The following is a 27,776-nucleotide window of genomic DNA, read 5'->3' as shown; positions in this document are numbered from 1 at the left end:
GGATTGCTATGTCCGTGAAATTTCAGTTTTTACAAGATAACATACCATTCAGCAAAATCACAAGCTAACTAGGTAAAAACAGCTAGAAAAGCAGAATATAGACATAGTAAATATCCATGTTATCACCTATTCTAATATCAAAATCAAGGGCAAGAGATACTTAGTATGTTTAATTCACTGAACGCCAAGATTATAGACTGATGCATATCCAAAAATGCTATTGCAATGCTTTTTTAAAGGACAGTATAAATGTCAGAGTAACATTATCGTTTAGATATTGCTGAACACAAGACTTTCCCTGAGGTGTAAACATCAAATAACTTGAACAGCTTTACACATCAGCCCCATTAAACAGTTTATTACAACACTACATCTATTGTAATCAAAGTGGTGCTGTTTACAGACATTATCATATGAACATTTTTAACAAGAACAAACTACTATAAAAACAAGCATTTACTTGACATTTTGTTCCAATTGCTTGCACATTATAATGGTCAAATGTATATAACCAGTAATAAAGTTGCAAAAGCTATAACTTTTTAAATCACACAGGTTTCCTTCAAATAGAACAGTTAAGCAACATAAAAAATAAAAGTAGAGCTACTGGTTACCATTTATGCAGATTTGCTTTATTCAGATCTATTCCTGTTCATTTTATCCATGAATCCTTACAGGTTCAGTTCAATCACAAGAAGCAAACTGCTGGACAAGCATCATTTTCCCCCATGAAGACTGTCTTGGAAGGTGTTCCTCTTCCTTCAGCTGTAATGTGTCAAAATTTGTGATGTAGATTTTGCTATTCCCCACAGTACACAGAAAAACGCTGGCTTAACTATACATACACAAGTCGTGCATCTACTTCACTGTACGTACTCTAACACAAAATAAGAATTAACTGAAACAGTAGCTGCCCTTTGTGGTGGAGAAATGCTCCCAATTTACGTGATTAAACCTCAGACATTCTGATTTTATTCTTCTTAAATATTTGCCTTATTAATTTAATGAGGGAAACAAATGAAATATAGCAACTACTGTTTCTGCGATGATGAAAACATTTATAAGTCATTTTCTAAAGTATGCTTACTACAAAAATAAATAGAAATATGCTTGATTTTAATGTAAATATTTTTCCTTCACTCACATATCAATTCTATATATAACTCATTAACAATTAAATGAGAAATCAATATAAAATGCAAAAAGTTATTTTACAAATTAGTTGTATTTATTTGACAGCATACAGGAACTTCTGCAAACGTTATAAACCAAATGGTGCTCCATGTTACAAAATTTATAAATATATAGTTCAGTATGCACATTTAATAAATATGACATCCACATACAAATCTTGACATAATACAAATTTAAAACATTTACTTTACTTTCATTCTATTCCACCTGTATTGAAATAGCTAATGTAACGTATCAACTAACCAGAAGAGCTCAATAGGAATCTACAATGATAAATTTCACTGAAAACTGACATTAAAAAAAAAACCAATAAATGTAATAAACTAAAATTTCAAAAATACATAAATATACAAACTTCAGGTAGAGGTTCACAAAAGAAACATTCAATTTAACTTGTATATAAGTGATCACTGAAACACCAGTATTTAAAATGTAAATTCCAAGAGGGCATTTCAATAAGATGTTGTAATAAGGGGCAAAAGGGCATAATATTTAATGATATTAAAAATAATAGAAATATCCCTTTTTCTCTGTAATTAAGAGTAATCAATATTCTCTCACAACTACGAACTTTGTCTTTTCCTCCCCAACTAGGCTGTAATAATCTTAAGAACATCAATACACATATGTATTCACATTGCCTAGAAGCAAAAATCTAACTTTTACAACTGCTAAAGATAAAAACAGATGTTATAATCCTGGACTTTTTCTTTTAAATGAGTAATTTCAATTTGCCCAGATTTTTCAAAGACATACTTAAGGTAATGTTACCTTCTATTGTACATTTATCTCACACTGATGGAGCTTTAAGTGGAATTAGTTCATGAAAAAGAATCTAAAAAGGTAGCTTTCACATGCTTTATTTTTATTATTTGCAATGCACTTTTAAAAACTGGTATTAAAAGGTGTTAAAGAGAGACAAAGAATATGTTCTAATCTGAAAAATAAGTTACTGGATCATAAATCTAATTGCAAAAGAATGCTATCCCCTAACTTTTTTGTAATGCTAGGAGGGATGAAAAAGAGAGATCAGGACATTAAGAGGGAAGAATTATTTAAAGGCACAGCGAGCCAAACAAAAATACCCAACCCTTCCAAAACACCTAATGGCATATACTGCAACTTTATATATTCATCACTCAATGGAGAGTTTTATACTTTTTTATGTAGAGCCTATTTATTAAGTTATAACATACATCTTTATCAAGGAAAATACACTCATCTTTTTCTTGATTGTATTTATAGATAGATGTTTACTAATAAGTCTCATTTTCACCATACAGACATAAAATCTAAAGGAGAGTCTGACAGACTATTTCTAAACACTTTACATATATCCATTTGGAAATACAAATTTTACAATCTCAAACGGAAGCGAATTTGAAGGCAATAGAACCCATTTCCAGTAATCCAAATCCATATTTTATAGTCTCAAATTTCTAAGTAGACATCTCCATAAACAAAGATAGCAAAAAGAAGCTTAAAAGTGACAAATACATTCAATGCTCATATTTTCAGAATACCATTTGGTCAAATCTGTGTCAAAGCCACAAAATTACTTGGGTTAGCTATCAGTTATAAAAGGAAGATATGTGGAAACAGTTAAAAGAATAAGAGGATAAATGGAATCTACAGCTCTTTAATCAAGTCTGTAAAGTGAGCACTGAGAAATTTCAATACAAAGAAGCACCTGCATTTTGAGATAATAATGTGAGATCAAGCCAATACTAACAACTCAAATTATGAGTGTTAGAAACTCATTTAAGCAAATCTGTTAGCATAAGTATTTCTAAACTCATGGAAAATTCATCTTTCAAGTACAAGATTAAAATATACATCAGATATGGCTCTTTTATAGGTATCACATTAATATACTGAATTAATGGATTCTATATAATTTTAGAGACTTTTTTTATTAACTCAGTGAAACAAAATTCACTTTTATATGAAAATCCTTAATGAGAGGAATGGAGATGGTATGGACAAAAGAAACAAGTATCTAAATATAAGCCAACCCTTTCTTGTGTTGACTAGAGCATATCACACAAAATTGTTTACTGTAGGTATTCATCAAAAAATTCCCTTACTACTACCAAAACATATTTTCATTTTTCTACCTCTGGAGATGGTACTTACCTCATTTTAACTAAAGCTTTTTATTACACTATAATACACGTAAGACTGTTACTCTAGGCAATTCACTAAATAGTAGAAATAAACTTTGCCACAAAGAAAACTCAGCTTTGCCCCAAAATTTCACAAAAATGGACATTGCAAAATAAGCTGTTTATGTGACTTAGAATTCACTGTAAGTTAAAACATGCTACCATAGTTGACTAATTTGCATTGCATATATGACACCCTTAACCCCTTTTTGGTTATTAGGTTTTCTTTAAAAAACGCTAACTAAATATTCATTCAAAACATTATTTATTCAAAACAATGTAATTTACAAACTAGAACAATGGTAGTAAATTTCACACTGAGATGAAGGTGAGAGAGCAAGGTGACTCACACTGGCACTGAGGTTTTTTTTTTTTGAACAGGGAACATTAATCATTTGTAAACAAAACCATATTCTTAAACCACAGTGAGCAAAAAATACACTATACATACACTCAAGGAATCACTTTCTACCCTCCTGTCACTTTAATCAAGATAACTGTGTATATAGTCAGACAAGTTTGCAAATAAGAGTAAAAGCAAGGAAAATTACAGTAGAGGTGAGAGCTAGCATACCCAGATGAAGCAGAGCAGTTAGGATTTATGGGAAAACACAAAGAAATACAGGCAGGGCTGGACAGTAATAGGCAGATTTCAGATGACTTAAGAGTTGCAGAAATAATTTTTAAATATCATCACTAGTATCATTCATCATATAACTAAGAGTTATTTAATTTTCACATAACCTTCAAAGTAATTCTAAATCTTAAAGAGATGAAACATTTTAACATAAGAACTTTTTATTCTTTTGGCTTTGTTTTTCCCAAATGGAAAGCTATAAACTGAATGAAGAATTCAAAGACCCCTAAATCTTGTGCAGTAACAATAACATCTATGATCATGAAATTCATGGTAGAAGAAAAGCAGTACAACAGAGGAAAGAGTAGTTATTTAATCCACATCCCACACGATACTTAAAAATTCTACCAAAGAAATGGGCAGTGATTTGAGAATATGTAAAACCTCCTATTTCAGGGAGAGGAAAAGCATGAACAGAGAGTATTTGAAAAAATAATTTGGTTCGTTATTCTATAGTACACAAAGAAAAACTGAATTGTTACAGAAATGTGCTAAGTAGCATTGTTCTAAACAAGTAATAAGAGGAACACAATCTAAAAGAAAACAAACTCAACTATGAAAAGTAAAATTATTTCTGTAAGAAGTGTACAATCTGAAAACACTCTACTACTTTTGTTTTGCTCAGAGTGGTCTGAGAATACAGGCAGAAATTACAGAAGATGAAACAATGTGTTTACATGCTGAAAATTTACAATACTGATAATCCCATTCAAATATTATCTATTTGAACTTAGAATACTGAATGCTCTTAGAAAAACTAATACATTTTTTAAATGAGAGAATGCAATTAACATTACCAACAGTTCAAACACAAAAAATTAAGATGGGACAGACATTAACAGCTTGCCAACATCATTAAGTTTCCAGTTAAGAACTTGCCCCTTTAGTCATTCATCATCACTTTAATAATAGATTACATTATTGTTTTATTTGTATACAGACTTACTGACATTCACTTTAACTTCCAAGTTACTCTCATTCCATTCAGTCCACTTAAGATTTACATGAAAGCTCAAAAGGACTCATATTTTAAAACTCCTAAAAAGGTCAACAGACCTTATTTGATGTGATTAAATGTGCAGATAGTTTTTTGTTTAAATTTTTTACTTGGATTGACCCAGTCCCCACCCCGTTATGTACATCTATATTCACAATAAATACTGTTTGGTATAGCAAAGGTACAAATAGTCCAGGGTAACAGAATTTTTTGCACTAGAAATGCTTATGTAAAATTTTGCTTGGATGAAAGCACATAACAATATTACAACTCAATTCTGATTAATGTACAAACAAAACATGGGCATTTTGGTATGGTACACATCAGTGGTTAAGAAAAAGCGTCAACAATAGTTTGCAAGTTAGGAATTCATAGTTAATATCTGAATGTAATAAAACTCAAGCCATGATATAAGTTAGGTGTACCCATTACAGGAATGTAATGCAATGTTAGTCAATTCAAAGTATTTAAAATTGACAGTGGGCTTTTCAAGGAGTTAACCTGGTTGACTGTGCTAGTTTAAAACCAGTAAGAAAATTCATTAATTAATTTTGGGCACAAACTGGTTCAGAAGCCCCTTGATGGGCACATTCAATTTTGGGGATGCCTGAAAATGTATGTGAGTTTTGTTATCACGCCTTCCTCAGTTACTAGAAGCTGGCTGATAACTGACAAAGACTAAGTAAAAATATAACATGTACGACCTTACTATAAATGAAATGGCTGATACAGTTAGGCATTTCAAGTAGTAAACTGGCCACAATTCACCTTAAGGAACTCATGGACGCTGAGAATTTTTTCAAAAGATGGGATCAAGATGTGTTCAACCTAGGGGTGAGGGCTGGGGGATGAGGTGGGCAGCTATATCTTCAAAATTTAGTATTTAGATTTACATGACACAACATTCTTACTTATATCCAAAAATAGTATCAGTTTCAATAAGCTTAGTCTTTTAAAAGTGAAAACTGTCTTGCCTCATGTTAAAAAAATGTTTTGAGATTTACATTAAGTTCTGTAATACAATACATGGAGAACTTTATATTAGTTTTGATAAATATTCAAGATGCATTATTTGAAATGCAAGGAAAAGTATTAAAATTGGCCTTTTCTCTTCAAAAAGCCCTTAAAACTATAATCTCATTTGTGTACCATAAAAGTAAGACTTTACATTTTACTTATTTTCTAAATAGTATTATTCAAAAAGGATCTCACTTGCTTAAAGAAACTGCTATTCTGCCACAGAATTACATATACTTGAGAAAGTCTTTGATTTTACCCATAACAATTTAAATACGGATAATTACCATGATTGAATTTTCAATGCTTCCCATGATTATGGAAAATCATCATCTAAATAGTTACAAGGGGTTTGTTTTAGCCTAATTTGGATATGCCATCAACATGTAAAGAAAAAATTTTTTACAGAATAAACTGTCACATGCATAAATCTTATACTGCCCTCCCCCACTTTTCACATGAATAAATGCTGTTCACAAATATAAAAAAAATTACACGTGAAAATGAAGTATAAACAGACAACTCTTCCCGTTTTATGATAAATGTACACAAGAAATAGTTTTAAAATACAGAAAAAAGACACAATGATTATGGTTTATGAATGAAAGGTCAAAGAAAATCATTTCAAAGTTATCCTAACCTGGGATGTGTGATCTGATACAACTTTTAGATATAGAGTACCCTGAACCCATTTTAATAAAGTTTTGTATCTTCTTTGCAAATTAAAGGATACTGTTTCTTTTATAAAAACAAAACCCAAATGCTAGGAAAAGTGTCTTTTCTTAAAAACTTTTTAATAGAAAAGCCTTTCAATGCTGAGAAAAAACATCCTCCTGTATTGTAAGCTATTATACTGGCAGTTAGATATTCTTCAAGTTTTAGGGATAAATATAAGTTAGTTTACGGAGAGAAACTTTCAATTTAATTTAAAAGTCCAAGCACATTGTGTGTGTGTGTGTGTGTGTATATGAATCAACTTCCTGTATTTTTTATTTTAAATAATATGAAAACTGTGTATGTGATGAAGACAATTTCAATTTTCAGATGTTAGAAGTAGACAATGAGTTCTCTTATTTTCCTGCTTTCTTAATACCATTAAACAATCTAAAACCTAAAAGTCATTAACTCAGCAATACAATAGTCAAGGATAAGAAGTCACGTTTTTTTACCTGTCATTACTTACCAATCATTTTTCTCAGATGTTTCTGGAAGATTAAATTCAGAACAAGTAGTCGGACCATTTAAAATGCAGGTATATACTGTATAAACAATAGCCTTGGAGTTACAATTACTATTAATAATACATGTGCTAAGTACAACAGGAACAAGGAGTACCCACCTTCTAACGATGACGATACTCGCGCTCTCGGTCACGTTCTCGGTCTCGGTCCCGGTCCCGGTCCCGATGTCTCTCTCGTTCTCTGCTTCTCTCTCTATAATAATCATCATGACGATCTCTACTACGGGATTTATGACGCCGACTCTTTTCTCGTGATCTACTATGGTCCCTCTCTCTTGATCGTTCACGTCTTCTAAAAGAAATTACTGAATTAATGCTCTCCATAAATGGACAGCTTAAAAAGATTCAGTACTTTTTAACACCAAAATTCTTTATAAATCTAGTTTAGACCTATGATATTCTGAACTGCAATGATCTACCAACCTACCTACATACATGAACTATGAATTGCATCTTAAAAAATATTCACCTAAAAATTGGGAACCAGGCACACCAGGGCAATATATCATAGCATCTATTACATCTATTATAACTAGCAGCCTAATACAGACATGTAGTGTTTACTGAATGAAAAACAGGTAAAAGAGGGAAAATTTCAAAAGACTTGTGTTACAAACTAAAGACCATACTTATAAAATGTTGTTTTTTAAGATATAAAATTCTTAAAGTCATTCAATATACAATGAGACTTACAAACATAAAAATTACCACCTATCAATATAGGTTACCTAAACCTATATATAAATATCAATTTTACATTTATAACTAACCAAAACTTTATCATGAGTGGTACTCCACCAAGAAACTTTCTAATAACATACACGTTTGCTAGAAGGGTTGGGGGTCCATGATGGGGAGCAGAGAGACCTAGTAATTATGATCTCTAGAAAAACCTGGGATACTATTCACATTGTTATTAAATAAAGAGAAATGTGTTAAGAGCTGTCTTAAAAACAAACAAAAAAAGAGGTAATTTAACCGAAGCATATTGCCTAAAACACTGCTAGAAATTCTAAATTCCATAATTCACAATAAGGAAGTAACAACTGCCTATTAATTTAAATCTCCATTTTTGCATCAGACAGCTAGATTTAGCAAACATCGTTAAGTGCCAAGTTCCTTGATGAAGGCAGAAGTTCTTACTTTGGACTTAAAAAGAATATGTAAGATATAGTCATTAGCAGCGAAGCACAGAGAAGACAAGTGGTGACTCTGTGGCATCTTACACACTGATGGACACTGACTGCAATGGGGTATGGGGGGGACCTCGATAATATGGGTGAATGTAGTAACCATATTGTTTTTCTTGTGAAACCTTCATTAAGAGTATCAATGATACTTTAATAATAAAGAGAACGATATGGTCATTAGCTATGAAAAATTTGTTCAGATACAAAGATCCTTACATTGAGCCAGAAATAATAATTATAAAGTTGGGGCCTGTGACAAAGACAAGCTCATTTGTCTTAACTTAATGAAGAAGATTATACCGCCAGATAAAGTATACTAAAGACAGACCTAAGATTATCTTGTGAAGAATAAAGATCTACTTTTCAAAAACAGGTAAAACTTCAAAGTTAGCAGTAATGTTAAAATAAGGAATTTAATTAAAAAACTAGGAATGGATTGATCATTTATTCATTAACTCCCCTGTTCAAAAGATATTTATTTAGCATCCATTCTGCACCAAGCACCGTTCAGCCATTAGAAATATTGTAGTGAACAAGATAAGACCCACCTCTTCTACCTTTCAACGTGTATTGTGGTGAAAAGAAAGGGCATTAATATTGAGAACAGATAATGGCAAAATGAAAGAAACAAAAGAATGACAGAATAACCTGGGAGAAGATCCCTCCTAGGAAGTTACACTGAGTTGAGACAAGAGCCAGCTATATTAAGAGCCAGGGAAATGGGCTCCCAGCAGAAAGAATATCAAGTACAGAAACAGGTGGGTCAAGTACTTAATGTACCAGGAGGAAGAGAAAGGAATCCAATATGGCTAGATAACAGTGAGTAATGGGAGAGGTATAAGATGCAGCTGAAAAAGATAGGCAGGGGCTACAGTCTATACTATACAGTGCCTCAATATTATTTACTATTCATTTAGTCTTACTCTAAGAGTCACTGGTAGCCTTTGAAGGGTTTTAAGCAAGTGAACACCTGACATTTAATTTAGAGTTTAAAACAAAACAAACATCACTCTAGTTGCTGAAAAAACAGTAGTAAGTAAAATCAAAGTCCTATTTTAAAGCCCCAAACAGAGTATTTTTTCTATTTGTAGAGTAGCAGTTTTTAAATAGACACAAGACAGGAAGAGTTTTACCTTGATCCAGAACCATAAGACTTGGATTCAATTCCATGAAGGCAATCTTGCAAAGAGCTAATAAGAACTTTGCAACGATCATCAGCAGATACTTTGGACTGTTTAATTAAAGAAATTGCAGTTACCAATGTCTCAATAGCACTCCCATAATCACCTGAGAGAGGAAGGAGATGGGTTAAAATTAAATCTGGTTTTCAAAATACCATCCACCACTTGAGGTAATTATAATATGCACTTTAAAATGACTACATTAGATGTCTTAATTTTTTTTAGTGTTTCAACTATTTGGAAAAGGCTTTTTTATGTGAATGTCAGCACAACTTGTTATTTTGCTTATTTTATGAATACATATAAGTTCTTATTTGTAAATATAGGAATAAATGAACTGCCTTAAAGCTCCTAAACCATTAAATGCCAGGGCTAGTACTTAAATCTAGACCTAAAAAATTTAAATTAAGGATCTTTCCACTACACTGTGACATACAGCTTCCTTCAATGCCTTTTAAACAGACTACAGGTAACAATTTGGAATACAAACATAACTACCACATATAAATAACCAAACTTCAACACTGTAGTAAAAGTTTTAGGTCATTCCTAATAACATAAATAAGAAATGTTAACACTGGAAGAAATGTACAAACCAGCGCTTGCATCAGACACAGCTCTTGAAATAGCACTGCTTGAGATTGCCCTATTTCTATTCATGATTTCTTCAAACTCAGCTTCACTCAATGGTGTTCTTGCAGTATCCATTTCCCTATAAAATCAAAATAAACCTTAGCCTGTATTCAACAGATTTTCTAAGTTAGTCATAGCAATATAAAACAATTCATTATTAATTGATTCTAACAAGTGCCTCTGAGCTGGTTGTTACTTTTTTACATCAAAGCATGTTCTTTTCTCTTATAAAAGAGCAAGTCTAAGCAAAACACTCTTACACCAGGGTCTTCCAGCTGAAATAAACTAGCACCTTAGAAACCTAGTCTTCCTGGAGGCCAGAAATGATATATTTACATATCTACAATAAATATTTTTTAGAATTATACAGAAACAGACACAATAAATTGCACTGATGCAATGTATTATATAGCACACGGTTATGTATGAATATATATTTATGTATATGTAAAAAAAAAAAAAAGCAAAGAATATAACCCTACACAATCAAGGGCAGGAATTTGTTTTATGTTCAGATCCTCTATGCACAGGGCCCAACTCACATTACAAGGATAATAAATGTTTATGAATAGAATTTCAGGCAAGAGAACATTTTAGACTATCTTGTTTGCTACTAAATACCTAAGAAAAGTATCTGGTAAATAAAGGTTATTTATTTAAGTGTATGTATCTGTTGAAAAAAATTGTAATAAAATGCCAAGACTTTCTAAAGGTGCTTGACGACTCTGAAAATTATATATGTGTAGTAGAAGAAAAGTCAAAATTTTTGCCATCTTAGATACTAGGGTAGGACACTGAATTGAGGCAAGAAGTAGTTCATTGCAATGCAATGAGGAAATAGCTGATCTATCCTTTTGTATCATTTTAAGGCATTATTGTTATTACTATTATTCCCAAAACTTTATATACATCCTGACACCAAATTACAAGTTGTTCAAAAACCCATGTATGATTTCAGCTTAAGTGCTGAGACTTGTGCCCATTCTATCCCCGCTTAAAAAAAAAAAATCCCATGGAAGATAATGAGTTCTCAGTAAGTTTGATAAAACACTAATCAACAGTAATCCCTCTTCCCATTTTTGAAAACCTGATACTGCACAAATTCTATAATGTTAGGAAAAGGATATGAGACTCAAATTTTAAACTGTCTAACCAAGATACCTAACCCACTCTTACACACTTAGGGTAAGTAATTGATAGGCAGTTGCTCACTGGACTTAAAGTGAACAGAAGTTATACTAACTTGGAAGTTTACCACTTTCTAAAGAAAACAAAGTATTTTTGGCAGTCAAAAAGATGCAACTTCTATGGATAGGTAGCTGTCAATAGACTTTGTTTACAATATCAAATTAACTGCTGTGGGTGGGCACAATTGTACGGAATTAGGCAGATGCTCATAACCATTCCTGCAGTACATTACCAGACAAACTGAAATACAAAGTTGCTTAATAATTATCATTAAAAAAAACAAAATCAAATGATAAACTCAAAAGAAAGTGAAGGAGGCAAATCAAATCCAGAGAGTTCTTGGGGATTATAAACATAGTTCTCCGAATTATGGCTTGAGTATGGATAATTTTAAATTACTTTGAAAGGGAGCTAAGAGATTACTTAGTTTCAACAGTGGTGTCCCCCCAGTCTTTTCTCTAAGAATCGCCATTAACTTCCACAAAGCCTGTGTTTTACAAGCACTTGCCCACCCAAATATATTTGCAAATTATTAAATGTTCCCGTTTTAATTAAAAGTTAGTAGTTTACTGCTCAGGACTCTGGATCAGCACGACATAATCAATAGTAACCATCTAACAAACTTACCTAGTTTCTAAAACAATGAAAAATCTTTAATGTTGTGTGTAGTTAGTGCCATCAATGGTAAATGAGAGATTCTGAAATCTTAACACTAGCTTAATAATCCCATTTGCTTACTTGAATCATCTTTATTAACCACTTTCAACTTGAAAAATGATGCAAATGAATCCTCAGGATTTAGTGACTTACCCTAAATCACATGGATAAGTAAGTGGCAGAGTTGAATAATTTCCAACCCTGTTCAGTTTTTTACCCTACAATACTGCCTCTTCTAACAAGAAGACAATACAGAAAATTGAGTGTCTGAGGAAAAGGCTGTAATTAAAAAAAAAAACCTCAGTGATGGAGCGTAGACTATTGTTTACTGAACAGAAAAATCAAGACTATTGTCACAGATACATACTAACTCACCTTCCAGGTGGCCCATAGTCACCCCTATCATATGGTGGAGGTCGGCCATAGGGATCTGTTGGTGGTGGACCCCGGCTGTCTGATGTAGGCATGCCGCTGTTAGTTGGTGGAGGAAAGAAAGCCGGGTTCACATGTGGAGCTGGTGGTGGGGCACCTGGAGGTGGTCCAGGAAGATGCGGAGGAGGAGCAAGTGTAAGGGGTGGCCCAAGAGGGCCAGGTGGGCGAGGTGGAAAGGGGCCTGGAGGTGGAGGTGGTCCCTGTTGTGGAGGTGGTGGACCAGGAGGTGGGCCGTAGCCTGGAACTGGAGGTGGAGGGCCAGGAGGAAGCGGACCCAATGGAGGCTGCCCAAAAGGTTGTCCAGGAAAAAGAACTGGTGGTGGAGGGCGATCTCCTCGATTAGGAGGCCCAGCTAAAGGAGGAGGCAGAACCTGACCAGGAGGTGGAGGACCTGGTGGACCAGGTGGGCCCGGAGGACCTAAGGGTGGACGTGGTGGAGTCTGTCCAGCTAAAGAATAAAGGAGAGAGAGAAAAAAAAAATACTTCAATAAGGTATTTTAACTTTTATGCCAAAATTATACTTTTAAAGCATAATTCACAGACCAAGATTCTTTCTCTTTAAATAAAACCTATATGGTAAATGCTACACTAGCAATTACAAAGGTGAAGTATATTCTTACAAATTTAACTAGCTCAATTTATGCTTAAGAAAAATTTCTAAAACATTTATGAAAGATTACAATGCTTAGTATCCATCTTTCAGTGCACACACGCTTCTTACAATGAAATCACCCACCTTATATTCTACTCTGATGCCAAGCTAGAAAGTGAAACAAGGAAAAATGGTCTTGAAAGGATTTTTTAAGAAGTAAGAAAATAAGACTGATGTAAATATTCTATATATAAGTCAAGCAAGTTTGGAGAAAAATAAAGACCTTTTAGGCCAAAAATGGGTATTTCCTCTATGCTGTGCCCCATATGCCATGGAATCCTAGTTTCCAGGAACAAAGGCCGAGTTCCTTTAACAAGATGCTTGATCAAATTTCCTGGATTCCAAAAATAGCATAACAAGGAGAGTAAGTCACATTAATAATGCATTACTTGAAAAAGAGAGAAAAGGAAGAGGTATTAGGTAGACACATTTTATCCTTGGTAATTAAAAAAAACTTTACCTGGAAAAGGTGGGGGTGGCCCTCCTGGTCCTGCTGGTCCAGGAAATCTGTCCCCACCTGGGACAGCCCCTGGAAAACGGCCCCGTCCTCTACCACCTTGTGGAAATGCTGCACGTGAACTGCCTCCTGGAGGACCAGCTTTACCTTCCCCAGACATTTGTCCTGATTGTGTAGCTGCAAATATCCAAATACTCATAAATAGCATTTATTAAAATAGTTCTCTGAAATGTAACCACTGTAATTAGAAAACCCTACATCAAAGTTCATTTACACTATATACTAATTTGCAGGTGATTGGGCCTGTCCAAGTAACATTCACATCTATTTAATTCTGAAGTCTCAAAGCATCCAGACTTAAACATATTTCCAACAATTAAGTATGAGTTACTTTCAAAATACTAGTACTCTGCAGCAGCCAAGACCAAAATTCTCCAATAGAAATAAGATTTTCACTAAGCATACATCATTTAAATTTTCTCACAGTCTTTAGTTAAGTCTTATGTGCTAAAACATTCAAAGAAAAATTGCCACTTGAATTTGTTAATTATATGACCATCTACTTTACCTCTTTAAGTGATACCATTCCTAAGTGTATAATGGCAAACCTTTTCTATATTCACTTTACGAAGTGGTGAAAGGTCTTGGTGCCAAGTAGAAAATAAACGAGTGTTTTCTGGTTATCATTGGTTTCTCCCCCACCACAACATACACCCACATAACTTTCCTTCTATCTAAGGATTAGAATGTAGTTTCTTCTTTTCTCTAGGATGCAAATGACAGGACAAGAATGGCAGGACTAGAGAACTTGTACACCTATATAATACTTAGCCTGTGACAATTAGGGAAAAATGGGAGGTTTCTAGTACATGGGACCACAGTCATAATCAACCATTAAATTCAAAGCAAGGACTTTCTAAAATGGATTCTTCAAGGAACTAAATATTAAGACAGTATCTCTAGAATAACATCTGGCAAATGCTAGTAACAGTGGTTAAAATGCACATCTTTAATAAAAGCCTCTGAGGAATTGCTTACTTTTCCTGGACTGCATTTCAAATTGACTCAGGAACTGTTTATTGCATGGAGTTACAACAGGATTCTGACCATGAAGTTCTCTTTTAGGCAACAGATCCATCAACTTTTTTGAGGATGCTTCAGATCCAACACCAACAAGGGCAAACCTGTATGTTTATATGTTTAAAGAGGTGAGGGTAGAAAGGAAGGAGGGATTCGTGTTACTGTCATTAAAAAGGAAATGCCTGAATTTACTCTTATCTAAGAAAACCGAAAGTAAGTTTTAAATCTATACAAGCTCACATTTTCATCTATAACTTTTCAAAATAACAACATACCATATAATTTACTGATTTAAAGTGCACAATTCAGTAATTTTTAATATATTCAGTTTTATAACCATCACCACAATCAATTTTAGAACATTTTCATTACCCCAAAATAAACCCCCAAAGCCATTAGCTGTCACTCCATTTCTTCCCCTCGCCCAACCCTAAGGAACCACTAATCCATTTTCTGTCTCTATGTATTTGTTCATGTAAAAAGAATCACAGTATGTTTTTTTGTGACTGGCTTCTTTTACTTAGCATGACGTTTTCAAGGTTTTTGTCAGTATTTAATTTCTTTTTATGGCTGAATAATATTTCATTAAATACTACATCTTTAAAAATCCATTTATCAGTTGATGCATGTTTGGGCTGTTTCCACTTTTTGTTTATTATGAAAAGATGCTCAACATCTTTAACCATCAGGGAAAGGTTAATCAAAACCACAAAAAAAATGAGATACCATTCTACATGCACTAGGATGGCTATAATAAAAAGAACAGTTAACAAGTGTTGTGAGGCTGTGAAGGATCTGGAACCCTCATACACGGCTGATGGTACTGTAACATGTGCTAGCCACTTTGACAATCTGGCAGTTCCTCAGAAGGTTAAATATAGAGCTAACATACAATCCAATAATTCCATTCCTAGGGGTATACATACACCTAACAGAATTGAGAATATATGTTGATACAAAACCAGTACATGAATATTCACTGGGGATTATTTGTAACAGCAAAAGTATAAACAACCCCAAAGTCCATCAAATGGTGGATGTATAAAAAGATGTCTATCCATGTACTGGAGTATTATTTAACCATAAAAATAATTAAGTACTGATATATGCTACAACATGGATAAAAACAAGCTAAGTGAAAGAAGTCAGCTACATGGTACCACATATTATATGATTCCATTTATATGAAGTGCTCCGAATAGGCAAATCCACAGAGGCAGATTGCTAATGAGTATGAGTTTTCTTTTTGGGGAGATGAAATGTTCTGGAATTAGTGATAATTGTTACACGGTATGTAAATACACTAAAAACCACTGAATTGACACTTCAAAGTGTGAATTTTATGGTATGTATGTAAACTATATCTCAATTAAGAAACAAATTAAAAAACAGAAACAAAACAAATGACTGCAATTTTGTACAGCTGAAGATACTCCAGGTTATTTCCAGCAGGGCTCTTAAAAGCTTAGAACTTTCCTCTCCCTAATGTTCAAAATGGCCTAGATCCCTTATTATAATTAACAAATTCTGCTGTTTGATCCAAGATTATCTTGGGTCACAGCATTTGGAAGAAATTTAATGAATTCATTAATTTAAAAAATGTTTTTTGAGCACCACCTAATGCATGCCAGGCACATTTAGTGCCAGGGATACAACAGTGAACAACAACAAAAATCTGCTCTTGTGGAGCTTCCGATCTAGCTGGAGACAAGATAATAAACAAGTAAAATGTAAGGAAACAGAGTGATGGGAGTGGTGCTATTCTGCATGGGAGGCCAGAGAAGGTAACTCCTAAAACAGAGTTCTAAATGAAGTGAAAGAGAGATCCATGTGGATAACTAGGGGAAAGTCAACCAAGAAACGGCTCAGATTCTAAGTAGCAATGTGCTTGAGGAAGAGCAAAGAGACTAATGGGGCTGAAACAGCATAAGAAGGCAAAGAATGCTAGGAAGTAATAGAGGTGGTGGGAAACATTACATAGGGCCTTCAGGCCACAGTCTGGCTTTACTCTGAGAGGGGAAGCCTCAGTAGATTCTGAGCAAATATTGATGTTACTCTAGTCCATCTTCTACTGTGTGTGGTGTGGTAGTACAGAGTAAGAGATTAGGGTGAAAGCAGGAACACCAGGAGGCTATTGCAAAAGTTCAAGAGACCAGTAGCTTGGACCAGGTAGTAGAAGTGAATTTTGTTAGAAGTGGTCAGATTCTGCACACATTTGAAAAAATTCTTTGAAAATAAAGGTTTAACTGTCACACTGGGCAATGTAAAATAAGCATATTTTGACTTATTTACTTTATCATTCTGCTTCTAGCAATTTATCCTATTAAAAAAAATCCAGAATCTGCACTTAAAGATTTATATAAAATGATGCCAGCCACAACATTATTTATAATAGCAAAAACTGTAAACCCAAATAACCAAAAATAAGAATGGTAAAATAAATTACAGTAGCATACAAGGTATGATGGGAAGAATTAGACATTAGAGAGGACGTGTTTATTGATAAATATTTGCTTTACTCCTTGTATCAAACGTTATAAAACATGAATTGTAATTCTGTAATCCTGTTCATTTTTTTTTCCAATAAGAATATGATATAAGCACTTGGATAAAACCTGTAAGTATATTCACTAAACTGTTAAGGGTGATCATCTATACATGGTGAGATTGCAGCTTTTCATTTTTTTACTTTTGGCTTATCTGTATTTCATGTTCCTATAATAATCCTACTTCATTTGTACAGTTTAGTGAAAATAAAGTTTAAAGAAGTAAAGCAAAATATCTATTTTATGCACATTATTTTCCAGTTGCCCATCTTTCCCTATCACTCAATCAAAGGGATAGTAACATTTATTCAGACTACCATTTCAATAACCATTTCAACAAAAACTGGGAAAAACTCAGGAAAATTAAATAAACCTGACCTGTCTACACCTCCAGCTCTATTAGTTTTAGTGAGCTAGATCATAGATAAGTGAAATGAATACAAATCTTTGTCCAAGAACCTTCTGACAATTGAATAATAGTATCATGTGTATAATTAACATTAACTGTAAGGAAAGTTACCCCCAAAATTTTAGTCACTACCTACTAGTATACACTAGAAGAAATAAAGATTAAGACAAAACTCTTACCCCTTTGACTGGCCATTTGCCCGATTTTCAAAAAATTTTATCTCCAAAATATCATTTACTCCCAAAGAATGAACTGCTTCAGTTAAGTCTTCATCTGTTGTCCACTGTAAGACATTTCCCCCTCATTAGCCATTGAAATAAATCCAAGATTTAATAGTTTCATTAGCTTTTAAGAGTAAATTCACAATAAAAAGAAAAATCAATGCTCAGTGCAAATGTAGGTACAGTCACTGCCAGTGACTTCCATTTCAGTGCCAAAGCCTCCCATTTTAAATAGCACCCGAGGCTATAACTTCAACTCTTAATGAGGGCTTCAGAAATGAGAAAGTGTATAACCCTTAAAGATAAATTTCTTTTTAAATCTTCAAGAATTTCTGGTGTGTCAGCTTTAGACTGCTATTATTTTAAATTTTCAATAAAAGGAATCTCAATTGTCACTTCTCCTTAAAGGAACTTGTTTAGGGAAATAAATTCCATCTTATGTTTGAATATAAGAAGAAAAAAACTAACAGGTATTGAGTATTTACTATGTACTTTATGTTAAATATTTAACTCTTAAAACAACCCCTTAAGTCCTATTATTATTCTTATTTTACACATGATGCAATACAGAGGCTAAAGAGCTTCTCCAAGGTCACAAAAGTAAAAGGTGGAGAAGATAAGATTCAGTCTTACAACCACTTTTTATAACTACACTGGTACTATCTCCAATATTACAAAATTGCTCAGACTAAGTGGTTGGAGATTGATCAATTACTTACTTAAAAATGTAAACATTTTAAAATAAAATACTATTAAGGAAGGGGAAGGGTGACAAGTTTTGATTTCCAGACAATTTTTAAACTTTCAAGTATATGTAATAAATGTTTCTAAGTAGAGATGTAAAAATTCTACAGGACAGTTACAGTGAATATTTAAGTTTTAATGCTAATAAAATTATAGATACAATGAACATCCAGTTAATGAGACTCCCAACTAATATAATCTCATGAACAATACTGTAGCAGTATTTCCCTAAATCAGATTTCAAATATAAGAGCAGAAATGAAACTCAGCAAAGTCTATAGTATGAATTAGATAGTGAAAACTTTTTAAAACCAGGAGTTGTACTGTGTCTCTTTCTTTCTTTCTTTCCACAGTTCTAAATTCTGATTTAAGATCTTATGTGAGCATTTTCTTTGTAAAATTGAGATGGCTAAGTAGTAAGTTAAGATGTTTAATGCTATCTGTATTTCCCTCTTCAATGCATAAGCAAGCATACAGAACCAACCTATTAACTTCACTTATTTTATACAAATGGAGAAAAACATTATTAGAACAGTTCAAACTTAATTACCAAATTTAATTCATTTGTTAAGTTTACTTACCCATGTTAGATTTCCAATATATAATGCAATTCTCTTTCCAGTATATGTATAGACTACATTTGGTGCAGCTCCTTTCCCCACATCATCACCAACAGTTGGTGGCAGAGTATCCATATAATCCCGGTCTTCTGGGGCATCTCCATTATTTGCAGATGGAGAGATGACATCATCATACAAATCTATTTGATCATGCCCACCATATTCAGCTTCCTGAGATACAGAAATAATGCTCTACATTATAAAATAGTCAGACTACTACTAGACTTGAATACAAATTCATCACCTATTTTGTTTTAAAAATATGGTAGAAAATAGAAAAAGGCCCAAAGATCTCAGTACAAATCTTCTCTTACTTTATGTCACAGATGTGTTCTTGAACGGTGCGATGCCTACCAAGTGAATTTCTATACAATGAATCCTATTTCCCAGTGATATTTACTAGAACATAGGAAATAACGTTCCCCTGGGAAAAGAACAACACGTAGACAAAATAAAACTTTCCTTGGAAAAAAAATACTTTTAAAACAATACATAGATACAAATAGATGTACCTAAAGAAAAATGACACAAAATATCACAAACAAAAATCACAGCCATTGCAAGTATTATTTTTATGGTATTTTAGGATTTTGTTTCCCAACCCTGTGAAAGCTATTAGTTTTAGAAAAGAGCATAGCGGGCTAAGCCAGAGGGAAGAGAAGAAGAAATGTGGTATGTAAATAATTCCAAATGTCAAAACAAATGAACAAGGGAAACAATACATACAACTCTCCAAAAATTAGTATCTAGCAAGTTTTATTTTTCTCAGTCAACAAAGAGTTAATGCTTACCTGACTTCTGAGAAATCTAGTCAATTAGCAAGAGATGTCTAGTCAATTAGCAAGAGAAAAGTGGTATGAACAAAAATCTAGGAAAGCTTTGACATTAAGAGTCACCAGCAGAATTAATAGCAATGCTAGTGGACGCCACTAGCATGCCTAAATATAAAGCAAAGAGGCAAATGAAAAGGAAATAGGTATGTAACAGAAAAGGAGAAAAATCAAAGAGGAGGGTTCAATTCATAAATAAGCACAAGAAAAATGAAATGCAGTTATTGGCACAACACTCAACACCATTTCAATTGCCTTTGGTAAAAACATTACTGGGCCACAGGCTTCATTAGACAGAATCAGAAGAAAAACTGTATTTATCTTCCTCTCTTTCCACCACCAAGTATTTAAATTGATGTGAACTATTTTATCCTTATGAAATAGAAAGAATATTTGAGATAATAAAGAGGCAATTACAATTACAAAAAACAAACTTAAAGAGTTCAGACATAATTCGTATCCTCTCCTATTAAAACAACTTATTAAGGACAAACTGTTACACTAATGGCATATGGGAAGGAGCTAAGTTTGAGGGATTACTATTATATGGATAATAATTGAGGATTATTACATGGATAGAGAATGACCCAGAGAAAAGCATCTACAAAATGACTGTAAACAGATCAACAAAATATTGTAATTATAGACCCCCCAAAATCATAGCTATTGCTTTTTATTCAGAAGCGAGCCAGGGTAAGATTTTTTTTTTTAATGAGAAAAAGAAGAAAAAAGCTAGAAGGGGAAATGTTTCTACACATAGCCAAAGGGACCTGAAATTTGTAGTCATCTTCAGGCCATCTTCTGCATAACTGAGTTAACCAGTTTACTAAGTATATAACAGAATTTTTACATAACAATTTGTTACAAGGCAAAATGTCTATAAGACTTATTTAATAAGGGACCCAAGATCTCATGGGAAGTCAGAGAACAAAGCCATCTTTAGCAATGGGTAGAAACTAAGACCACGAGTCGCTGAATAATGCCATAATTTTATTTTGTTTATAGAGCAATACCAAAATAATCTTTCAGAACCAAGTTTTTGTTAAACAAAGTAACATGCTCAAACTGCAGCTGACAGTGAAAATTATAAAAAGGAGAGTAAGTTTTGTTATGAAGTTTCAGTGTAGCTGAAGCTTCAGGTGGCCTGTTTGCAGCAATGGTTCCATACATTTAAGATACTAAAAAGCTTCCCGCAAGGGGTAGTGGACACTTTAAACTCTTGCAATCCAATTCAGTACATCAAGTAGAATTATTATTATCTTTATTCAAAGGGAGCTGTGTTTCCATCCTCCTCAGCAGAGACTATAATCACAATATATGGTCTGAGGGAGAGTAAAAAAGAATGCAAGGATTATTAATAGTATGACTAAAATAAAAGTATTGGCGTTTACACTTTCACAAAATTGGTTAACATATTACTTGATTTTTCATTAGCTGTAAATCTAAGAAAATGTTTACATAAGTAGACAGTAATTTGCAAGCATAATTGCAGCTACACTAACCTGGTGAACCACAATCACTTACTATTTTTGTCCGTCCATGAATTCCTATGTTGACACCAACCAATTTTCCATATTGATATGATTCTACCAAATATTAAGGATCGGCCATTTTGTCTGGTAGTTGGACTGCTTCCAATTGTTTGAAGTATGATGCTAATTGAGACCATGGTCCTGGGGTTTGATCTCCATGTGGACTAGTTAGCTTCGCTCTGTTCCAAAGCCACAGCCTGTATGTACTTCTAGCCCCAACGGTATGCATTTGGATGTGGTGAAAAAATATTAATGAATCTGAATACATTTGCTGCCATTACTCAAATGTAACCCAAAGCACACACTCTTTTTTTGTATTATCAGTCAGTAATCTTCCTTTTCAGCTTCAGCATATCACACCTATCCTCCACATTAAAAAAAAAAAAGAAAAAACATCCTTTCTGTTCCACTTTAAAATGGAGGAAAACACCCATATTCTGAAATTATGCAAAACATCTATCAAAGGTCATACAAAAGCAAGCTCTGAAAGTCTACTGAACAAAGAAAATGGCTTCTGCTTTGTCAAAGAGAAATTGGTCAACAGAGTCAAGTTTTACCATGTAGCCTTTTCAATTATTACCTTTAGGAAAGTTTAATGGCATTCAGAAACAAAAAAATAACAACAGTGCCCCTCCAATTATTTTCAACACCAAATGCTGCCCACTCCTAACTACTTTTCACAGTAGCTAAATACCAGTGGAGCTGCACATTATATGTAACTTCCAGTAAGCAACAGCTCTTGGGGTTTGTTAAAAAAAAAAATCCACTAAGTAATTTTTTTCATTCCCTACATTCTAAATCATTACAATCATTCTAAAGGTAAGGTAGCCTTACAAGATTTTACATTCCAAGATTATTCTACGATATGCAAGTAGCTGTTGCCAAGGCAGAGAAAACACTTAAAAACAACATGGATAGCAAAATAGCCAAAATTCTATTATTTCCTTTTTAAAGGCAATGTTTCTCAACCTTTTTTTTCATTATCATGGTCCCCCTTCCCTTCAAGGAGTTGTTTTTAGACATATTTTCCCTCATCACCCCCATAAAATTGTAATACCACAGATATACTGTATACCGTTATTGGAATGACAGTCTCATTCTGACGGGCCCAAAATGGTAGTCCTAGAACTGTAATTCCATACCAGAATTATAAGATACTACCAGTAATGAATGGCTCAGCAAAGGCCACCTGTTTCATAGCCCCTCTATTAAAATTTTTTTTTAATTTAATAATCATTTCATTTAGAAAAATGTAAGTGGGGGGAAGCTACATTTTTACATTTACAAAATTTATTCTATACCAAGGAAGGAAAAAGCTAGCACCAAAATCCAATAGCAGATAATCTAATATGTATATATCTTTTTAAGAAAATTTATCATTTTCTAATTTTATCTAATCACGTTCTGAGTTGAGATATTAAAATTAGTTTGTAAAAAACTCAATTAATGGTAAGGAAGCCAACTTGGTACTAAAAATATGCCATATAAACCACAAAGCAGACAATTTATAGGTAGGTGAATGAACTACACTCACAAATAATGAAACTGAGAAGAGCTCTAGCTTCCCTAAACACTTCTACCCAAATTTCTGAATGAATCTCTACCCACCTCATTCTTGACCTTACAGACTTATCTCAGAGGGTTTTCTATTAAACATACATTTACTGGAAATCAGTTTTCACTGATATTTGTCTAATAAACTTATTTTCCAAATTGGCTAAACAACTGGCCAGAGTAGATATACAGTAACTAATATAAAGTATAGTAACTCACAAAATAAAGGCAAGTTGACTTATGAGGATGTCTGGGTCCATAACTTCTAAATGAATTTTTTTCTGGCCACTACCTACATACATTTTCATTTTAAAGCTGGGTAGTCAAATTACTTAATCAGCACTGCTGTCATTCCCAGGCCAGTAACTAAATTCTAAATTAAGAACTTCTGGTCCCCGAACAAGCAAAATACCTATTACTTCAATGCACACAGTATAAACTTTGCGGGAGTTCACAGAATTTTTGACTTTCCATTTCCCCACCAACAAAACTTCTACAGATAAAGACAACCCATAAAGGATGGGTTCCTCAATACAAGACTTGTCAGTGTTGTCTCTCACTCCTACTAGAGTGCACTCTAAGGGTAGAGACTATCTAAATTTTGAATTCCTCCTTGTTGGCGTACGACAGCTCCTCAGAAATGTATTTTGAATAACTGAATTTTAAAATGTTTAACTTACTTTTTGTTAAAATTTAAAAATCTATAATCATTAAATATTAGGCTAATAACTATTACATTTGAATACAAATCCCAGTTTAAACTGAACTAATACACATTATAGAGGCTGAAACAGAACTGCTTTCTTCTCAATTCCGAATTCAAGTAATGTAGAAATTTGGAAGTAGTTCAAATTAGTCTTCCCCGGGAGCAACTGTTCTCAATTTGGTTACATCCAAAAACCTTCAATTTAAGATTAAACAGCACCCATAAAGAATAGCAGAGTCCCTTCTGCCTCCTTCCCTTCAACTTTATTCTCCATCCTTAAATTCATCTGGTGAAAAAAGGAACTCTATAGTTTCACTAACTATTCTTGCCCATCCCCAAATTAAAGTTTAAGACATGTGAACATCTCACACGGTTTGAAATAGCTTTACACCGTGCTTAGCCAAAATACATACATGAAAAAAAGCTTCATTAAAGTAGGACCATTTAAAACAGAAGAAAATGGAAAATACAAAGGCTACAGAGAATTTCAAAGGACACAAATGCAATTAAGACTGCAGCGCACACTTTAGAACAAAGATTTTTAAAATGTTTACAGCAGTTTAGAAACCAAAATAAGTCGAGTGGTTATACCTGGTAGAACATTTTACTCAATTCCAATAAAATAACAGCCAAAGTTTATTACAGCAACCAGTAGAAGGTCAATACAATATATCAATAACATTTTAAAACCTGGATGAACCTTAAAAACGAACAACTATCCTTTTGTGGCCGTATTTCATACAGTAATTACCACAGCAAGCAGAAGATTACAAAGGCCAATGATAGCAAAATAACAAAGTCTCTATTTAATCCATTAATCTATTCAAAAGTATAAAGATCTCATGATAAAATCCTACAAATATGCGTGAAATAAAATGCAATAGGTGAAAGTCAAACAAAAAGTTACATTTTAAAAAGAACCCTACGAAGTAGTTCCTCGTGCTACAAAATTTTAATCTCTTACCTCCTGCCTAGTTACTATACAGCACTAGTTACTGTACAGAGACAGAAAGTATGACCCCATCCAGCTATACGGTTAGATAAATGCCAAACCCAAATTAAGTACGTGAAAGACTAAAAAATATTTCATGAAACAGTCCTTAAGAAAGCTCAAAATTGTATCCCAACTCTCCTTTATTGTGAGTAGAAAAGCAAAGCAAATATATTTTCTTCTAAGAAAAGCTAATGAAGACAAGTCTTCAACACTTAATCATTCCTTTACGTGGTTATGTCCCTCTTTTTGGCTAGAATGATAAAAGGAAAATTTCCTAGAGGTCTTTATTTACTGACCTTAAAAGCATTAGAATTAGCGCTTAAGTTAATTTTCTAATTTGTCATTGAGGCATACAAGTCAGGCATATATCCAAACGTAAGCACAATGAAATAACAAAGATATTAAAACAACGTTTGATTACAATGGGTTGTATTTAAACATATCCAGTCTTTAACGCACTAGGAAAGAAACATTCACAACTAACTGGAAAATTTTTTTCTTTTCTAATAATATTTAAATCAAGGGTACAGATTCCCTGGGGAAAAAAAAAAAAAAAAGCTAACAATTTCTAGCTTTCCCTATTAAAAAAAAAATCTTCAACCACTAGTCACAAACAAGATGCTTACTGGGGGGCGGGGCGAGGGAGGGACACACAAACATTAACCAATAGAATTTTATTAAGCTTCTCAAACGGACCTGGAAAATATAAAAAAAATAAAGCTTTTAGTTGCACTGCGGTTAGGCACAATTCGGTTTTAAAAACTGTTACTACGTAAGAGGCAGTAAAAATGTGAACGGCAGGCTTAGGCTTAAACGTCACTACTCTAGTACAAGCGAGATCTTTTGCGAGGATGCCCAACAACAGACATCCCAGCTCCGCAGCTAATTCTTCTTAGGCAACTGTGGCGGAAGATACCGGATAAACCTTCATTCTCACTTTCTCCAACCTTTCACAACGTAAAGGATATCCTTCTGAGGGCATTTAACATTACGCTCTAAAAAATGGGTCACATTTACAACCCTTTATGTTTAAACTACACCATGGCAATTTCGGGTGGACGGTTTTTATTTTAATCACTCCTCTGATCTCTCGGTGAGCTACCGTTTTTTTTGTTCCATCCAACCACCGCGCTTCCAGTCTTCCTTTGGGCCCTGCCACCTATCTTCACAGGTTATTTTCATCACAGGCCAAGAACGAGTGGGCCTCAAAGGCACTGCAAGTCCCCGACACAGAGGCAGGGCCAGCGCACCGACTCTGAACGCGATTTCTGATCCCAAAGTCAAAGGACTTATTGCGAATGTGCCCACAACCTAAGCCGCCTTGGGAAAGTGTGAAGGGAGCAGGAGGAAGGCGCCAGGCCAAAACCTGGCGCAAACGCGGGCAGGAGAGCACAGAAAACTGGGCGCGCGGGATACAAAGGGCCGTGAGCGCGGCCTTCCATGAGGCGACCGCGCATCGACAGAGGCACAAAATGGAGCGAAGCGAGGCAGCGGAGCCCGAGCGGGAAGGTCAGGAAGCGGCGGGCGGCCGGCGCGCGCTCCGCCGGCCTTCCTCCCCGACGCGGCGGCGGGGGAGGGGAGAGGAGGGGCGCGGGCGGCCAGTTCTCTCCCCGCGCACACGCGGCCCGCGGCCCACCGCCCGGCCTAGCGCGGCGGGAAGCGCCCGCCCGCCGCCGCCAACAATGGGGAGCGAGGCGGCCTCGAGGGAGGAGCCGGCGACGGCTGCACGGCGGCGGGCGGTCGCGCTCCGGGCCCCGCGCAGGCCGTAGGGCCCGCGGCCTGCGAAACGACACCGTAGAACGAGCGGCGAGGAGGCGCCGCGCTGGGGTCGGCGGGCGGCCCGCAGGAGGCACAGGCGCACTGTCTGCAGCCGCGCCGGCTTGCGGCCCGCGGCGGGCCCGGGTCAGCGCCTCAGCCACAGCGCCGCCCGCTTCAGCGGCGAGCGCCCGGGCCCTTACGTACCTGGTTGAACTCTTCGCCCACATCCGCGTAAATGTCTATGTGGTCCACGCCGTCCGCCATCTTCCCTCGGCCTCGGCCGCCGCCGCCGCCGCCGCCTCCTGCAGGTTTGCCCGCCGCGGCAGCAGCGGCGGATCCAGCGGCGGAGGCGGAGCGTCCTGCGTCACTTCCGCGGCCCCAGGGGCCAGGCGGGGGCGACCGGGGCGGCGGTCGCTGGCAGCCCCGCGGCGCGGCGGGCTGAGAAGCGGAGCGGGGTCTCTGAGGGCAGAGGCGGTTCTCTTTTTGTGTCTGCTTAGGCCAGGCCTGGGGTGTCCCATTTGTTGCAAGACTATTTTCGCGTTGCCTCTGCTACACTCAGACGTTTGTAGTATTTTCATTTCTCAGTTTTTCTTATATTTCTCACAGCCAGGCTCCTAGAGAGGTGGAAGGTATGTGTCCGCCGGTTGAATACAAAGTGTAACCCAGCCTTTTGTGAGCGCCTTGAGCGAGAGAACAGTGTCTCACTCTGCATCCGCAAAGACATGCCTCGTGAACGCTTGACACCCGTTGATGGTTATCTTGAGTTATTTGCAGCCGACTTATGTTATTTGCATGCTTCTTATGTTTCCGTCTCTATATTTTGTCTTCTTCTTTCATCTCGTCCTCTTCGTTCCTTGCCCATCACTTTTTCCGCTTAGATCTGCAGTTGGTTTTCTCTGAAATAGTTCAGATGCCTCTAACTTGAATTCAGTCATCCTAGAACCCACCCAACCCAAAGGTGGGAGGCATCTTCAAGTTAGGGGCTTCTTTATGAATCAGAGAATGTCCCAGCAGGAAGAGAATTGGAAAAGGTGTCATAAGGTCCAGATATCTCATTTTGCAGATAAGGAAACTGATGCCTAAGAGACTCATTCATACATTACATAGTCATACACTGATAAGCCAAGCAATAGCTGTACTTG

At 35.3% G+C, this 27,776-nt stretch overlaps 1 protein-coding gene across 4 annotated transcripts; it reads right to left on the bottom strand.

Annotated features, from left to right (window-relative positions):
• Positions 1 to 342: 342 nt before the first annotated feature.
• Positions 343 to 26,996, bottom strand: CPSF6 (cleavage and polyadenylation specific factor 6). Of its 4 annotated transcripts, none has more exons than XM_036899422.2 (11): positions 26,839 to 26,996; positions 19,222 to 19,431; positions 17,855 to 17,958; positions 14,679 to 14,824; positions 13,644 to 13,817; positions 13,407 to 13,517; positions 12,475 to 12,979; positions 10,218 to 10,333; positions 9,574 to 9,727; positions 7,350 to 7,542; positions 343 to 765 (listed from the first exon to the last, which is right to left on the bottom strand). In XM_036899422.2, exons 1-10 carry the CDS (start codon positions 26,896 to 26,898, stop codon positions 7,353 to 7,355), a joined length of 1,770 nt encoding a protein of 589 aa, XP_036755317.1. In that variant the 5' UTR covers positions 26,899 to 26,996; the 3' UTR covers positions 343 to 765; positions 7,350 to 7,352. The 4 variants fall into 4 exon arrangements, with proteins under 4 accessions (XP_036755317.1, XP_036755318.1, XP_036755319.1 ...); XM_036899423.2 differs by having other exon boundaries at positions 7,350 to 7,539; XM_036899424.2 differs by lacking the exon at positions 13,407 to 13,517.
• Positions 26,997 to 27,776: the final 780 nt, after the last annotated feature.

Source organism: Manis pentadactyla, chromosome 10 (assembly GCF_030020395.1).
Source record: "Manis pentadactyla isolate mManPen7 chromosome 10, mManPen7.hap1, whole genome shotgun sequence".
NCBI classification, from domain to species: Eukaryota; Metazoa; Chordata; class Mammalia; order Pholidota; family Manidae; genus Manis; species Manis pentadactyla.
This window is presented reverse-complemented; position numbering and strand designations above follow the sequence as displayed.

Coding starts and splice junctions, on each gene's coding strand:
- CPSF6 (XM_036899422.2), bottom strand. CDS start 26,898: ATGGCGGACGGCGTGGACCACATAGACATTTACGCGGATGTGGGCGAA. Junction 13,518..13,643: donor GCCACCCCCACCTTTTCCAG/GTAAAGTTTTTT, acceptor TTTGGAATCCAG/GAAATTTGATCAAGCATCTT. Junction 10,334..12,474: donor GACTATGGGCCACCTGGAAG/GTGAGTTAGTAT, acceptor TTGATTTTATAG/GGAAATGGATACTGCAAGAA.